At 38.7% G+C, this 18,081-nt stretch overlaps 2 protein-coding genes across 6 annotated transcripts in view; one reads left to right on the forward strand and one right to left on the reverse strand.

Annotated features, from left to right (window-relative positions):
• UGP2 (UDP-glucose pyrophosphorylase 2) overlaps positions 1-16,613 on the forward strand; it is a 46,176-nt gene extending 29,563 nt beyond the window's left edge. The window contains exons 4-10 of the mRNA XM_079792311.1: positions 2,608-2,793; positions 4,045-4,178; positions 5,319-5,616; positions 6,828-7,025; positions 7,573-7,815; positions 13,520-13,624; positions 14,738-16,613. Coding sequence (XP_079648437.1) covers positions 2,608-2,793; positions 4,045-4,178; positions 5,319-5,616; positions 6,828-7,025; positions 7,573-7,815; positions 13,520-13,624; positions 14,738-14,845 — 1,272 coding nt within the window. The 3' untranslated portion in view covers positions 14,846-16,613. The remainder of the gene's footprint in view (positions 1-2,607; positions 2,794-4,044; positions 4,179-5,318; positions 5,617-6,827; positions 7,026-7,572; positions 7,816-13,519; positions 13,625-14,737) is intronic.
• VPS54 (VPS54 subunit of GARP complex) overlaps positions 13,230-18,081 on the reverse strand; it is a 122,147-nt gene continuing 117,295 nt past the window's right edge. For 4 of the 5 annotated variants that reach the window (XM_079792310.1, XM_079792309.1, XM_079792308.1 and 1 more), the window contains one exon: positions 16,732-17,357. In XM_079792310.1, coding sequence (XP_079648436.1) covers positions 17,252-17,357 — 106 coding nt within the window. In that variant the 3' untranslated portion in view covers positions 16,732-17,251. Of the gene's footprint in view, positions 13,390-16,731; positions 17,358-18,081 lie in introns of those variants that run through there. The other variant, XR_013814653.1, reaches the window with a different exon arrangement.

The raw sequence follows: 18,081 nt of genomic DNA on the forward strand, positions 1-18,081 counted from the left end.
TATTAAAATGAACAGAAACAAGCCCTGGCCAGGTATGGTTGGAGCATCAACCCAATGTACCAAGGTTGCAGGTTTCATCCCAGGTCAGGGCACATACAAGAAACAATCAATGAATGTATAAATAAGTGGAACAACAAATTGATTTATCTCTCTCTCTCAAAAATCAATAAATAAAAATTTAAAATATTTTAAAATAAATTGAAACATAATTCTGATACATTGGTTGATTTTATTTTTTTTTAGTTAACCATTTAGAACCACAGATGCCACTAGCTACGTGTTGATTTACATTAATTTTAAATAAATTTAAAACTTCAGTTCCAATAGCCACATTTAAGTGCTCAATAGCCACAGGTGGCCACCACAAATTATAAGACGTTTCCATAATTGCAGAAAGTTCTGTTGGACAGCCTTATGCCTAGAGTGACAGTGAAAAAAAGTGCCATTCTGTTGATCTTTTGACTACATACTTAATTGTGAAGAAATCTCTTTTTACATTGTTTACATTTTTGTAAAGTTTTCATCTTGAAGTAACAAGTTGCCCATCCTTCAGAGAAACTAGTAAATCAGAACCCAGGTGTTGAACAGTGTCTGAAACCCAAATCCTTCCATTCTGCATTGTTTTCACATGTTTCGAAGAGCAGCATTTGCTTAGATTTATACTTTTAGAACTGTGTTTATGCTTGTAGTATTCTTTTCATTCTTTTAATATTTTAATTCTTTTAATTTAAACTAAGGGTGTGTTGTTATGTTTATTAAATTCAAATAAAGGGAATCAGTTTTCTGATTACTAAGCTAAGACTTCAGAACTTGTATTCTATTTAATATCTGCAAATGGAATAAAAAAGTTTTGTAAGGCTCAATTTGCCATAGAATGTCAACCTATATCTGTATTCAGGGCCTTCATACCAGTCCTTCATATACACAAGTAAACGTTATTAAATATGGACCTTTTTCTGGAAAAACCTGCATTATTTGGGGACATCCTCAAATATATAAGCCACTTAAAAAAAAGAATGCAAAATGAATCTTGAGGACATTAGGCTAAGTGAAATAAGTAAGTCACAAAAAGACAAATGCTGTGTGATTCCACCTGTAGGAGGTATGCAGAGTAGTCAAACTCACAGAGGGAGAAAGTACAAGTGTGATTGCCAGGAGATAGGTAGAGGAGGGAGGGAATGCACCTTGTTTCTTAATGAATATAGTTCCAATTTTGCAAGATGGGAAAAAGAGTTCTGGACATTGCACAATAATGTGAATATACTTAATACTATTGAACTATATACTTAAAATGGTTAAGATGGCAACTTTTATGCTAAGTATATTTACAATTTTAAAAAAAGAATGTTGTAAATCTGGTTCTCCCAACTTTGAGAGTATGTTGACTATTCCTGGCCCTTTGCATAATCATACATACTTTAAATTGACTTATCAGTTTTCACACAAAGAAATTCTTGAGATTCTGATTCAAATTGCATTGATCAGTTTGAGGATAACTGACACCTTTATATTGGTAAGTCTTCTAATTTATAAACATGATAAATACATCTGATTTTGTCTTTTAAGTTTTCTCAAAAGTGTTTTATAGTGTTCCATATAGAACTCTTGCATATCTTTTGTTATATTCCTAAATATTTGCTATTTGCTACTTTTGATGGTATTATAAAAGACACATTTTAATCAATTTTATTATCCAATCTTTATGTATAGGAACAATCTTTTAAAATCACCTTTAAAGTGTCTTAAGCATACATTCTTAAGCAAATGTGAAATACATTCACATTGTTGCACAACCAATCTCTAGAACTCTTTGATCTTGCAAAATTAAAAATCTATACCCATTAAACAAAAACTTCCCATTTCTCCCTACTGGCATTCCTTGGTAACCACCCTTCTACTTTCTGTCTGTATGAATCTGACTACTCTAGGTGCCTCATATAAATAGAGTTGAACAAGCATTTGTCTTTTTATGACCACTTATTTCACTTAATAAGGTTTGTCCATGTTACAGCATGTGCCAGAATTTCCTTCCTTTTTAATGCTGAATAATATTCCATTTTATGTATATATCACATTTGTTTTATCCATTGATCTGCTGAAGGACAGACTCAGGACTGAATGGAGGAGAATGGCAAGGAATATTTTGGTTTTGGTGTTTGTCTCCTTTGGAAGAAGGAACAATGTGTGATCATATATAAACTCTGGAATTGATGTAGATCTGTTGTGCGCCAGAAATATTTATAGGCTTGATGGGTTTTGTGTATCCCATTTGTTATGTTGATGCAGATTGGGAATTTTGAGTTTCTGAAGGTAGTCTGAAAGGACTGCATGTTCTCACCAGCCAGCCAGATATTTGTGGACTGTAACTTTCCCCCTTCTGGTACTCCGTTGTAAATGAACCACTGAACTACTTCTGTGTGCCAGGGAAGTTGCCAGTACTTGCTTTTGAATCAGAAGGGCCTGTATGGGAAATACAACGGAAACTTTCCACAAAGACAGCAAAACTCTTGAAGGAAGTCTGAAAGTAACCCTGGGATTGGTCTGGTTTAACCTTTCAGAAAGCTGATTGAATTACTTCTATAATTCTTTTTTTAAATTTTATTTTAGATTCAACCCTATGAAAAGATAAAGGCCAGGGGCTTACCTGATAATGTATCTTCTGTGCTGAACAAGCTGGTGGTGGTAAAACTCAATGGCGGTTTGGGAACCAGCATGGGCTGCAAAGGTCCAAAAAGTCTGATTGGTGTGAGGAATGAGAATACGTTTTTGGATCTGACGGTTCAGCAAATTGAAGTGAGTAACATTTGGCCTTTCTCACGAGCTACTAAAGTTGTTTTTAGTTCTTAAGTATTATAAGCATTACTTTATAAAATAACAGATGTGGATTTGAGCTAGTCAGGGAGCTTGCAATCTTTAGTCTCTGTTTTTATATATAAAAAGGTTTGGTGTTCCTTAGGTCACATCCCTAGGGTGATGTAAAAACATTTGATCTTTAAATAGCATTTGTGATTGCTGGAATCTCTGGACCTACTATTTGGATTCCCTTTGATGTCCCCTCCCCTCTCCCCGATTTCTAGTGGCAGCCTTCGTCACAGCTGGGATGATAGAGCTTTATTAACCCCCTTTGGGGAGGCTTGGGAAAATTTCACATATCTAGTTAGATGCCATGGGCTAAGAGCTATTCTTGGTTTCTCTCTTACTATAAAGTCATTAATCACAGACCATAAGCTTTTCAGGGGCAATGGCCTTTTTTCATCTTTTTATCCCTATTTTCTAATATGGTGCTGACAACCACAGTAATACTAGCAGTAGCAGTGGCTAACATTTATCCAGCATGTACTGTACACCAAGTATTATTCTGAGCTCTTTACATGAATTGACTTATTTGTTCCTCTCAACAACTCTGTAAGGTAAGTATTGTCATCATCCCCATTTTATAGATGAGGAAACCAAGGCACAGAGAAGTTGATTTACTTGCCCAGGGTTCCCCAGCTAGCTAGTAGGTGCAGAATGGACAGTCTGAATTCTAAGACCTTGTTATCTTTCCACTCTGTGTTGCCTCTTAGCTCTTTCCAGAGATTAAAAAGATTTCAGTCGGGGTATGATTCACAACTCCTGACATAATCCTGAGAATAGGGAGCCATGTCTTTGTACCATTGTACTTTTACCCCCACAGTGCTCCGGACACACGCTAAATGCTTAGTCAGTACTTGCTGAGGTCATAGGGCCCTCTGGCTGGGCACACAGCTCAAGGCAGACTGGTGGGGAAGAAGGTGTCCCTGTTCTACTGCTGACCTGCCACATCTCTGGGCCTCAGTTTACCATCTGCAAAATGTAGACAATAGTTTGTCTCAAAGAGTTGCAATTTAATGAGCAAGTAATGGTGAATTGCTTATCAAAATGGCTTATACTAAGAAGTTATTTTTTTCAAGACTAATATACTCGGCTACAATGTTTTGAACGTTTTGTGATTAATAAGAGTTAATGTTATACCTTTACGCAAAAGAAAAGTCTGGATAATCTGATTGTCATTTTCCTTCCTAGCATTTGAACAAAACCTACAATACAGATGTTCCTCTTGTTCTAATGAACTCTTTTAACACAGATGAAGATACAAAAAAAATACTACAGAAGTACAGTCACTGTCGTGTGAAAATCTACACTTTTAATCAAAGCAGGTACAAGGAGTAAAAACATTAACTCTGCGGGGTGTTACTCCTGGGAAAGGACTTCTTTGTCTTGTTTAAACAGAGCAGCCTCAAGATGTACATTTGCCAAAGATTCATGTTTGCAAGTGATTGATGCCTTTAGAGGCTGAACATTTGTGATATTGCTACAATCACTGTATAGGTCTGTAACTTCCAATTCTTAAAAGACAATCTGCTTGAGATCCTGTTCATGTCCAGAGTTTCTTAGGATAGCTTAGGTCTTTGTTTTCTGGGGGCATATTGGGCTCCAGGTGGGGCAATGAAAATTTTTCTATATTCCACAATATTGATAACTTCTTTCCTATGGGAAGGAATTTTTTTAACATCCTAATACAGGCTTGGGGGAAATTTAATAGATTCTAGAGAAAATCATCTACTTTGGGGAAAGGAGAGTAAGTGAAAAAGGAATTCAGATGAATTGTGATAAAGCCCAGGCAACTGCGGCTTCCAATTAATGACAGACACGGGTCTATGTGAATTTGTACGAAGGTATATTTCTCTGTACCTTTACTTTTTTGGTGTTTTTTAAATCTATTTTTCCAAGGACTCAGAAAGAGCACAGGTGTTCTGTCTCCATATTCTAGTTGGTCTTTAGTCTGTTTCAGGGCTAGCTCCTCTTCCCCTAACTGCCAGCCTCTCTACACGCGTTCTCACTAGGAGTAGGGAGCAGACTTCCCTGAGCACTAACCTGCTATTGATTTTCTGTGAAAGAAAGAGTACCACCTCTGAATATATCTGTTTATAAGAATGGACAGCTTTTCCAAAATAGGTTTTCAGGGAAAAGAACTATCCCATGACCAAATAAGTTTGAGAAAACTTACTTAACATATCTCCCCTCTTGGAGAGTCATAAAACATATCAATATCTTAAAAATATGAGGTGCCCTTCCATCTGTATGACCACGGAAAATTTTTTGTTTTGCAGCAAATATTACTATCAAGGAAACTGATTTTTGGACACAGATAATGAGATTTTCTTAAATGGATTCACATCTGATTAAATTACTGATAGTCTGAAAACGAGGGAAGTTTAATTTAAATGCATTGTTTTTCTTGAAGGTCTGGAATGCTCCACAGAGTTGATATTGAAAAAGAACTTTTGTTTTTTAAGGTACCCTAGGATTAATAAAGAATCTTTACTGCCTGTAGCAAAGGATGTATCGTACTCAGGGGAAAATACAGAAGCTTGGTACCCTCCAGGTCATGGTGATATTTACGCCAGTTTCTACAACTCTGGTTTGCTCGACATCTTCATTGGAGAAGGCAAAGAGTATATTTTTGTGTCTAACATAGATAATCTGGGTGCCACAGTGGATCTTTATATTCTTAATCATCTAATGAACCCACCCAATGGAAAACCCTGTGAATTTGTCATGGAAGTCACAAATAAAACACGTGCAGATGTAAAGGTAATATCGAGAGGAAGCATTCTGGGGATTCACATTTTCACATTTTGTAGGCTATATAGTTCAAACTTTTTTTTTTTTATTGGAAAGTCTCTATGTAAAGCAGAACACATTTACCCACTTGATACCATTGTAAGAGAATGAAATAGTGTTGTGTAGAGCACCCTAAATTCTGATTGATGTAACATTGTGTATATAAATCCAGATTTAATACTATTAAAACCATCTTTTGTGGGGAATAATCTATATGGGCAATTTGAACTAAAAACATTTCCACATATATTTGTAACAAATCTGAAACATGTGAAAGCACTTTCAGTAGGTTTGTTCACACCTTTGCTATTCTTCTAGTTTGATGCTTACGTGTCTTTAAATTTGATTTTAAAAAATTTTTAAATTTTTATTGAATTTATTGGGGTGACATTGGTTAATTAAATTATATAGGCTTTAGGTGTACAGTTCTATAATACATCATCTATATATTGTACTGTGTGTTTACCACCCCAAGTCAAGTCTCCTTCTAGCACCATTTAAAATTTTGATTTTTAAACTTTGCATGTTTAGTGGTGATGACACTTGGCCTTTGATGAAATGGTATACAAGGTTTTAATAATTACCCCACAGGGAGTAAAAAAAGTGGGCAGTGAATACTAAAATGGTCAGTCCCTGGGCTGGGTTCTGTGCCTCTTATAAATGTCCACATCCCACAAGAGTGAATACTCCCCTCTCCCACACTGCTGTGGCCTCTGACTGTAAAAACATCTCTAGGCTGAGGCCAAGCAGGGGGTCACTTCTCATCCACTTGTGCCTGTCTTCCCTTTTCTCCCCTTATCCTAGAGCCAGTCAGAGCAGGGTTGTGGTAGGACTGGTTATTTGGTGATAGACGGTGGTTTGGGAAGAAGAGGAATGCTGTTCCTGTAGCCAGCCTTCAGAAAGTGAGAACTTTGATGTGATATACTCCCAGGGCCTTTATCATGGTCAAGAGGGCGGATATACTATATAAAATGACAGACAGCCTACATTATTTTCTTTGGTTCTGTCTTCATAAGTATATTGCTTTGTATCACAGGTAGAATCACTACCAATGCTTTTTATTTCTGGGGGATTTTACTATCAATATCTTTTCTGTAACATTCATAGGCTATAAACAGTGTGGTGTGGATGTAGTTGGGAGGGATGTGGGGCACTCACTCACTCTTCTCTGCCTTTTCTAGGGTGGGACACTCACTCAGTATGAAGGCAAATTGAGACTGGTGGAAATCGCTCAAGTGCCAAAAGCACATGTTGATGAGTTCAAGTCTGTATCAAAATTCAAAATATTTAACACAAACAACCTCTGGATCTCTCTTGCAGCAGTTAAAAGACTGCAGGAGAAGAATGCTATTGACATGGAAATCATTGTTAATCCAAAGGTAAGCCAAGGGCCAGCTCACTGGTCCTGAGATCACTTTAGGCTACACACAGACCCCCCCACACACCCCCTCTGGCCTGTCCAGTGTATTGGTCACTCCTCTGCCTAGCTAATCTCTCCAGTTCCTGGCCCTGTCTTCCAGTCTACACCCAGCTCTTTAGTGTGCTGAGCCATGGTGCCCTTACTTGGCCCTGCGCTATGGTAGTGGCAGGAACACAGGGCTCAAAAGCAGAGGGCCTACCTCAGCTTTCTTGTGGCTCTGATACTTATAAGCCTTTTGGCCACAGGCACCTTGCATAACTTTTCTAAACCTTCAGTTCTTTATCACAAAATGGAAATATTATTGAATGGCAGATCTGTGACGCTGAGAAGAGATAACATATGTATAAGTACCTGACTTATATGGTAGGTAGGTGCTTGATAAATGTCACATCTCAAAATTATGTTTCCTTCAGTGGTTCTCTGAAGCCACTCCCCAAATATTAACTAACATGGAACTACGTTGTTAAAACTTGTATTTCTCTCCCTCTCCTCTCCCTTTCTTACAGACTTTGGATGGAGGCCTGAATGTCATTCAGTTAGAAACTGCAGTAGGGGCTGCCATTAAAAGTTTTGAGAACTCTCTAGGTATCAATGTTCCTAGAAGCCGTTTTCTACCTGTGAAAACCACATCAGATCTCTTGCTTGTGATGTCAAACCTCTATAGCCTTAATGCAGGATCTTTGACAATGAGTGAAAAGCGGGAATTTCCTACAGTGCCCTTGGTTAAACTCGGCAGTTCTTTTACAAAGGTACGTAATTATAAAGATATGATACACATGTGAATTGGAATCTAATCACAGTCTCTGCTGCTGACCGATCATATTTCTACATCTTTTGTGCCATTTAAAGGGAATCGACCTTAGAAAATAAAGCTGTAACTCACTTTTGAACTTGATTTCTATAGAGGAGAAAGGAATGTTTAAATTTTGGAACATTTTATCTTATGTCTTTTCTAAGACTATTACTGCTTTCATCAGAAGGAGAATGTTAATTCTGGCTTAACAAATATAGCCCCTACATGTACTTGGCAGTGTTCTAGGTCCTAGGTATTTAACAGTAAATAAATAAAAGGGGCTTGCAGCCGTGGAGCTGGCTCAAGGCAGGGGAGTGTCCAGGCACATTGATGGTGCAGCTGTTTAGCAAACATTTCAGAGTGCCAGTCACAGGCCCATACCCAGCACGGAGGACTGTGGGAACAACAACCACTTGCTGAGATGATGTGCATTGTTCCTAAGACCATTTCCATCAGAATCACCTAAGGTGTTTGTTAAAAAGGCGTAGTGTGGCAGAGTAGGAGGAAGCTGCACAGACATGCTCCCAGGAACAAGCTGGAATTGCAACTGAAATATGAAAAGGCTTCCTGAATAATCAAGGGAAAACTCACAGGAGAGAACCCTGATGCCCAGGGACTGAAGCTAGAGACGGCATAGAAACTGGTAGGAGGGGTGGAGGTGTGAAAGGGTTGGCCGGGCACCCACAGACGGCAACTGAAGTCCTGGAGAGAGATCTCAGCTGTGCGGGGTGCCACTGAGAACTCTGGGATCTAATCCTGAAGCTGGGCTCCCCTGCAGAGAGCACCAAACTGAGGAGGGTACCCTCATAACACCTAGCTGCGAAAAGCAGTGGAGTGCTGTCTGCCAGGGAGTGCCAGCTGAAAGTTCGGGCACCCTCTTAAAGGGCCAATGCACAAAAATTTCCTATGGAGCCACCCACCTTGTACTCTGGCAGAAGGAGGGTGAAGTGAATTGGAGCTGTGATAGCAGAACTCAGGAGTGGGGACTCAGGAGATAGAGCTCAGAAGGCAGACACCCCAAGTTTCCTGGGTTGAGTCATACCCTCACACAGCAGAGGACATCTTTCCCACATAGACAGCTGCCTTACCTGGGGGGAAGACAGTCAACACACCCTATTAGAAAACACCTTGCCTTGAGGCCACTTAAGAGATTAAAAGTTTTAGCCTCCAGGGAGAAGCAACCGCTCCACCCTGTTGAAAAAACTCTCACCACACCTGAGGATGATTGCCTGGGGGCAATTCAAGTCGGGAATCCTATTAGTCTATAGAGTGAGGCGGTCTCTGGAGGCTTAGAGTCTTTGCCTGATCCAGTTAGTCAGAAACAGCCTTTAACACTGTCTTGCATTAGAGATTGAGAGGTGTAGAGAATCTACCTAATACATAGTCACAAACCCAAACAGACAACCAAAATGAGGAAATAGAAACAACCCCCAAATGGAAGAAATTAAAGACAGACAGAATCTTACAGGCAACAAGAGAAAAGGAAACTGTTACCTACAAAGGAGTTCCCATAAGGCTGACACCTGATTTCTCATCAGAAACTCTACAGGCCAGAAGGGAATGGCATGAAGTACTCAAGGTAATGGAAAGCAAGGAAGGATTACTATATCCAGGAAGGCTATCATTCAAAATACACGGTCAATTAAAGAGCTTCCCAGACCAAAAAAAGGCTAAAGGAGTTCATCACCACTAAGCCAGCATTACAAGAAATGCTAAAGGGATTGCTGAGAAGAAGAAACAGAGAAACCTAGCCATACAGAATTAAAATGGCTATAAATAAGTACCTCTCAATAATAACCCTAAATGTAAATGGATTAAATGCTCCAATCAAAAGATGTAGGGTAGTTGAATGGATACAAAAACGTGACTCAACTCTATGCTGTCTACAAGAGACCCACTTCAAAACAAAAGATGAAAGTGAAGGTATAGAAAAAAATTTTCCAAGCAAATGGAAAAGAAAAAAAAGCTGGTGTAGCAATACTCCTTTCCGACAAAATAGCCTTTGAAAGCATCATGCTAAGTGAAATAAGCCAGTTGGAGAAAGGTAAATATCATATGATCTCACTCATTTGTGGAATATAATGAACAATATAAACTGATGAACAAAAATAGAGCCAGAGGAGAAAAAATATTCTATAATATAGTGCAAGTAATTGTTATTTGCAGATTTTTAATATTTCCTGCAGCTTTTGTGATATACTGTTAATACAGTTTTGGTAATATTATGCTTAAAACCCTTTTATTCTTGAAATATTAATGTTTATTGCATGTAATATATATAAGATCATTTTTCTTGAGTAATTGGTGTTTATTGCATGTAACATTTAAAATCGTTTTCTTGAGATGTTTATTGCATGTAACATCATTATAGTTAATTTCTCTTGAAATATTAAGGTTTATTGCATGTAACATTATATTTAAAATCGTTTTTCTTGAAATAAAAAAAAAGGCATAGTGTGGCTCGGCCTGTGTGGATCAGTGGTTGAGCATTGACCTCTGAACCAGGAGATCATGGTTCGATTCCAGGTCAGGGCACAGGCTTGATCCCCAATGTGGGGCATACAGGAGGCAGCTGATCAATGATTCCCTCTCATCATTGATGCTTCTATCTCTCTCTCCCTTCCTCTCTGAAATCAATAAAAAATATATTTTAAATAAATAAAGACTAAAATCCTTGCCTTTCATGGATGGACTAGTGCAGGGGTGGCGAATTGTTGTTTTGTTGGGGTTTTTTTTGCCAAGGGCTGTTTGGATATTTGTAATTTTATTCGATTAATATAATTCACTTAATGTAAATTTATGTTGCTATGAAAAAAGCTCCTAGATTTATTGAATTTAGAGTCTAGCCTTCAGTTGCTTTGGCAGGGCCAGACCAAATGATTTTGTGGGCTGTATACAACCCGTGGGCCAGACATTCCCCCCCTCTGGTCTAGTAAGGTAAGGATGATGATAAGCAAATAAACTGAATGTACATTATGCCAAGTGGTAGAAAATGCTATGGAGAAAAATAAATAGGAATGTGTGGATGGGGTAGTGTTGGTGTCATTTTACATGGGTGGTCAGACAGCCTTACGAGAAATTGAGTGTCATTCAGGTGTCTGGGTTGAATAGTATTCTAGGCAGGAGGAACAGTAAGTACAGTTAATCCTACCCTATCATGATAAGTGGAATCCAAAAAAACTAGTCACATAAAATGTTGAGAGGTTAATGCAGTGGCAGGGTGAGCCTGTGTGGCTGGGCTGTGGAGTCCTGCTGTGTCATCCAAGTCTATGCTAGTCTTGGTTGTGGTTTAGTGCCACCTGGTGTGGATGTGTGTACTGCCTTCTATTTTGATGGGGGAGGATTCTAGGTCCTGAGGCTGGGCTGGAATTTCCAGGATAGCGTCTGGCATCTTAGAAGTCTCCCAATTAATAGGTACCTATTTTATCAGCCTGGTTGGGCTGGGAAAATCCTGGTGATACAAGGACCCACCATCTTCTCACATCCTGAGATGGGATTGCCATCCATATTTCACCTAGCCTCATGCTCCCTTCAATTCCCTCCCACTCTCCCTAGCGTCTTCCATACCCTGCAGGAGATAAGAACGTTTGCTGCCTCGACTTGCCAACAGGGGCTGAGTGGGCAATAGCTAGTTGCTCTGAGGAAGAACATGTTTTAAGAACATTTGAGAGTATAATACGGCTGGAGCAGAGTAAGCAAGTAAGGGACTGGGGGTGGGTGGATTATGTAGAACCTTGTAATTAAGTATTGGGAGTGTGGCTTTCTTTTTTCTCTTGTGGATGAGAAGCCATTGGTGAGTTGTGAGCTGAGGAGTGAATCAGGGAACAGTGGTAGAATCAGGAAGACTGGGGAACAGGTTGTTGCAGGAATCCTGGCAAAAGGAAACAGTGGCTTGGACTAAGGTGGTAGCAGTGGAAATAATGAAAAATGTTGACATTTTGAGATATTTTAAAAGTTGTACCTCTAAGATTTGCTGTTGGAATAGGTGAGAGGGTACAAAAGAATAGAGGAAGGATGACTCCAAGATTTTTAGCCTGTGCAACTGGAAACATGGAATTGCCATTTACTGAGATGGGGAAGGCTTGGGTAGAGTAGGTTTAGGCGGAACAGGATAAGCAGTAAATTTTGGAGACACCATACTTATTAGACCTTCAAATGGAGAAATTGAATGTATAAGTCTAGAGCTCAGAAGAGAGATCTCAAAGAGACAGGTAAATTTGAGAGGTGTCAGCTTAGGTACTTAAAGCCATAAGATAAGGATCACCTAGAGAGTGAATTGGGGGAGTGGGGGTGGTCCAAGAACTGAGCTCTGAGGTACTCCAAGGCTTAGAGGATGGGGATGGAAGCAGCAGCAAAGGTAACTGAAGAGATACAGGTTAGGAACTGGGTAGAAAACAATGAATGTATATGTCCTGAAAGCCCAATGAAGAAAAGAGTGATCATCTTTGTCAAGTGCTACTTCTGAATCAAGTAAGATGAATGAGAATTTACCATTAGATTGGTCAGTATAGAGGTTTTGGAGGCTGACTGGAATGGATTTAAAAGAAATAGAAGAAGGGAAATTGGAGATATGAAGAGAGGTTGTTTTGATTTATAAAGATGGGAGACTTTATAACGTGTCTATACATTGATGTGAATTCATGCAATCAAGAGGGAAAAACCACTGAAGAAGGGGAAAGGAGAATTGCTGGACAGTATTCTTGAACAGGCCATAAGAAGGGCTGGTCTTAAGTTGGAGTAGAAACAGTCCAACCTCAATATTAGGAGGGACAGAGTAATGGGTGAGGGGGCAAAAAAAAGGGTGATGGTGGCGGTGGTAGCAGTGGTGGTAGAAGTGTAAATTTCCTGATTGCTTCTGTTTTTCTCAGCAAAATAGAAAATACAGCCCTATAGGACAATTTCTAGTGCCTATAAGAAAATAGGAAGCAAAGACAGTGATGATTTATAAGGATAATTTGTGCAGTTGCTCTTCCATTTCTTCTGAATCCTACCCACCCCTAAAGCCCAGCTCCAGTCTAGTTTGCTTTAGGCCATGATCTCTTTTTCCAACTTCAGATTATCTGAACTACTTATCTGGCCCTTAGCATGTTAGTTGGTTATCTTTTTATTTTTCTAACTAGAGGCCCATTGCACGAATTTGTGCATGGGTGGGGTCCCTCAGGGTGGCCTGTAGAGATTGGGCCTCAGCTTGCACTCTCAGCCTTGAAGCCCCAGCTTGTGTTCACAGCCCCACAGCCCTGCCTGGCACCCCGCCATGGCCTGGCACTGCCCCCTCACCTGCTCCACCATCCTGCCTGCGGGGTGATCAGTCAGCGCCAGGCCCTGCCCGGCTCCCTCAGTACCTGGGAGCCAGGCAGTGGCACCGCCCCCCCCCCCCCCCCCCCCCCCCCCCCGCTGCCTCCGCTGGTCACCGTCTGCGGTGTGATTGGGCGCCCGCTCGAACCCACCTTGGCCTGGCTCTGCCTGCTCATCTGCTCCACCATCCTGCTGCAGTCCTGCTTTCGTCGCCCGCCATGTTCTGCGCTGCCCCCTGGTGGTCAGTGCACATCATAGCAAGCGGTTGAACTCCCAGTAGAATGACCGCCCAAGGGAACAATTTGCATAATTTTAACCCTTAACTCATTTTTGAAACAATTTATATATTCCTATTTTTCTTTCAGGTTCAGGATTATCTAAGGAGATTCGAAAGTATACCAGATATGCTTGAATTGGATCACCTCACAGTTTCAGGAGATGTAACATTTGGCAAGAATGTTTCATTAAAGGTGTGTTGTTATGAAAATTATAGATCTTACAGCTTTACAAACAGGTTTCATTTACTAGTCCTAAATTTACCTTTATTTTAAGGAATACTTCCTCGTCTGTACCAGATATTTATAATATATACATTTTAAAAATGAAATAGCTTACTGCAGTATTTAGTATTAACAGTGTCTTCCATTGATATGCAGCATAATTAAAATACAATCATAATAGTTGTATAGAGGAATTTTGTGGAATACAGCATTCAAATGGAAAGCAAACTAATAAATAATTGGGCTGGCACTATTTTATTGAAATAGGACAACCTTTAAAATAGAATCACTATTAAATTAGCATTAATTCACTGAAGATGACTATTTGAATCTAAATGAAAGTAGAAAAGTGAGAACTTCATTTATACTGAGTATAATGTATTCCAATTAAACTAATCTATTGTCATCAACTATTATAAACAATAGTCATTCACATTACTTAGTACTTGGGTACTTTTATAACCATCATTCCAGACTAGCGTAAGAAGGACTATGGGTATAAGTATTAAAACTCAGAACCAAAGATACAATAGCTTTTTCTAATCAAGTATTTTTTTAATCCCATAACTAGATTTCAGTTACTTAAAGATTTAAAAAACAAATATATATGTGTATGAGATATATCTACATATATACAACCACATGTATATAGAGAACTTTATTGTTGATATTGCCTCATGAAACAGTTTCACTTAAGATATGAAAACTTTATCTGTAAACTATTCTTAATAAAAACTCCAAACTGTTATGTAAATATAAACTAAGCACCCTTTAGTTTCTTTAATGCTGGTGGCTTTTTGCAAGTAGTTCTTTTTAAGGGCCAGTCATGTTGTGGCACTGGGTCCACTTCTCACTCCTGGTACCACCTCTGATGATTTGAGGAATCTAGAACTACTGCCAGGATTGATACGGAGGACACATTACAGTTTTCCTTAACATGTTATTTTTCAAGTTTAATATTGCTTATATAGTTACTCCATTATCAGTAGAGTTTACATAAACTTGATAATTGTAAGAAAAATCAATTGCATTTCAGCTTCAGTTGCAAGTACACTCTTGCTTTTTGTTTTCCCTGTCACTTAGGGAACAGTTATCATCATTGCAAATCATGGTGACCGAATTGACATCCCACCTGGAGCAGTATTAGAGAACAAGATTGTATCTGGGAACCTTCGTATCTTGGACCACTGAAATGAAAAAATACTGTATACACTTTATACTAATCATGGGCTAGTTTCTTACAAGAAAATGTTCTCTAGCATTCTATAATAGGCAGGTACTTTTATTGTGTTTACTGTACCTGCAGTGTTAATTTTTAAAGTAGAGTTTTCTGCAGTATGCTTTTATTTTAGTCTAAGAAAAGCACAGATGGAAGCAATACTTTTCTTCTTGGAAGAGGATCCTGGAAGTTCATCTTAAAGTGCAATATTGTTTAATCTTAAAACTGGGGCAGCTCTGCTGGAAAATCTTTTAACAGAGGCCTCAGTGATGGTCACTTTGAATTGCTTGTGATTTCAAAAATAAAGCTGTGAAGCAATACATGTGTACACTTACACTTTTCAATGTTAACTTCATGAAATGGTGAAGAAAAATGGTATAATCTGGCTAAATAGTTACTTAATCAGTTGGAAGCTTTATTCTTGGAATATTTATACTCACTGGCCAGTTACCTAAAAAATCAAGTTTTTGCATTTCTAAGAATCTTAACCACATCATTATTTCCATAGGAATTAAATTTGAAGGTATTTATTAGTACCTTTCATTTAGTTCTAAAACTGGGGTGCCTGCCATGCTTTCCACAGACTCTCCATTTATTGAAACAAAGTGGTGTTTCTTTTCCCAGCTGAAAGAGCTGGGGTGGGTAGAGGTAGGGCATTTCTTTCACGTCCTTGTTCTCTAGTATAATGGGTGGGGGTATAACTTTTTTAAAAGTTCCCTTTCCTTGAAGCTTGCTTGTCACTGAAAAATGTTCTTGAATAACCTTTCAAATCAGGTCTACTAGTAGTATAATTTGTTGCTTTATTCTAAGAATCAATTACATTTTCCAGTTCTCCCATACTTATTTTTTCAGTAGGCTGCTTGTTTAAAGTTTACTGTATACTATTAAAAAAGTCTTTTAAAGTCTGGTAATTGTTTACAGCTTTATTTTAGACAGACAGTTAAGAACCAATGACATACCTCTGTAATGATAAAGGAAAGAAAACAGGCTTTCCTTTTAGGAGATCAAAGAGCACAAAATAAAACTATTTCATTGTACATAATCACTACAAGTTAGGCACTCTAGGTTTAGGCAAGATTCCTGGTGTGAGGTGAGACACAGGCACTTTCATTTGTAGCGTGCTGCTGATTCTATTTTGAAGGTAACTATAAGGTCTTACCCTGGCTGGTGTGGCTCAGTTGGTTGGAGCATCATCGCGTACACTGAAAGGTTGCGGGTCCAATTCCCAGACAGGGCACATATCTAGATTGCAGGTTCAGTACCCAGTTGGGGCGTGAATGAGAAGCAACCAATTTATGTCTCCTTCCCCCCTCCCACAAACACACATACTCTTTCCCTTTCTCTCTTTAAAATCAATGAACATCCTCAGGTGAGGATTAAAAAAAAAAAAAAGTCTTTAAATAACTTACTCATCACCTTGTATTTCTGGCTCCAACACAGCAGCTTATATTTTCTATTTCTCCCTGGTCTTTGTTCATATACACATCGAAAGTAACTTAAAAACAAGAATCCCAGGGAGCCACACTCCACATATTAAATGTTAAAATGAAAATAAGTAGGCAGAATATATAAAAATGTATTCTTACCTCTGCTAGAAATAAAAAGGAAAAAACAACAACAAACCCTTCGTATTTTTTATAAAAATACAACTATTAAACTTCAGGCTTTCATATACCACTTCTCAAAAGTATTTAAATTAGCTGCATAAATAAATGCTAACACCTTATTATTACTTGTGATCATCCTTTCAAGTATTTAGACTATTCTCGAAGGCTTCACCCAGTGGTGGTAGAAAGACTAAATATGCGGCACACAAAGCCTAAAACTTGGTCACTGAAAAAAAAATTGAATTCCTAAATCCAAGCAATCAAAAGATGTTTATTTTTTTATAGAAAGATCTGTAAAAAAATAATTTTCAAACAGTTTTACTTTCATAGAGAAAACTTTCTACAGAGATTGACTAAGATTTTAATATTTTAAATTGTACCATCATTAAATAAAGGTGGGACACCATATGAATTTCATTGCACTGGAAGAAATGCAAAGCATTTTTTAATATAAAGTATACAGAGCATTCTAGTCAACTACAGCTGTGTTACAGCTATGTGTTCTTTTGGATTTGGTCCAAAGAAACCTGAGTCTGTTTCCAGAGAGAATGAAAAATATAGACACCTGATCAGTTATTCTTCACTGAAGGAAGCGTAAAATTGGCATTCCTTGTAGATCCCACTGAATCCCAGTTTCCCAACACTGATACTTTTCCCCTTTCCCTACCCCAGTTCACTTGGGTTCCAGGTTCAGTTCTTGAATCACAGGCATCCATATTTTCTTAAACACATACATCCCATGGTCAGGCTACCCAGTTTTCCAGTATGTCATCACCTCTTCTGTTCCCAGATCTCAGCCATATTTAGGTCCAAATCTTTAAGGCCTTTTAAGGCTTGAAGATTTCCAGTGTAAAAAGCTACATCTGCTGTGACCAACCTAAACATTGGAGAGAAAATTATTTTTAATCTCACACTTCCTATTCAAATAAAGTAGCAATGCTCACAGAGTCAAAAGTCCTATCCTAGCTGCTCAACTGTTACTTAAAATTCAGATTTCCTAGGGGCCAAATGTCAATATATCTTAGCAGGATTCCTGCTATCATATGTTCTATTTCAACAATAAATGTCTTTAAAAAGAATAAACCAATGTAGGTTGGACTTCGTTTCATAATTCTGCCCAATAGATTTGTCTTAAAACAATGAAATGAAATAGAGAAAACTGGTTAAACTGTTTTTTGATCAGTTGCCACTAGTTCAGTGGTCGGCAAACCGTGGCTCATGAGCCACATGCGGCTCTTTGGCCCCTTGAGTGTGGCTGTTCCACAAAATACCACGTGCGGGTGCGCACGTACAGTGCGATTGAAACTTCATGGTCCATGCGCAGAAGTCGGTTTTCTGCCTGGGCGAGTATCTTGAAGAAGTGGTTCTAACGCCGAGCCACACTCAAGGGGCCAAAGAGCCGCATGTGGCTCGCGAGCCGGTTTGCCGACCACTGCACTAGGGTATACATGTATATGACTAATAAAATCACAGTACTGATAATCAATACAACAACACTTGATGAAAAGAGAATTACACTGAACTCACAATGCCTATCCCTGAAAAAAAAATACTCCTGGCAAGAACAGTTAAACACAAATATCAAAGCTCCATACATAAAA

This window comes from Cnephaeus nilssonii (assembly GCF_951640355.1).
Source record: "Cnephaeus nilssonii genome assembly, chromosome: 15".
NCBI classification, from domain to species: Eukaryota; Metazoa; Chordata; class Mammalia; order Chiroptera; family Vespertilionidae; genus Cnephaeus; species Cnephaeus nilssonii.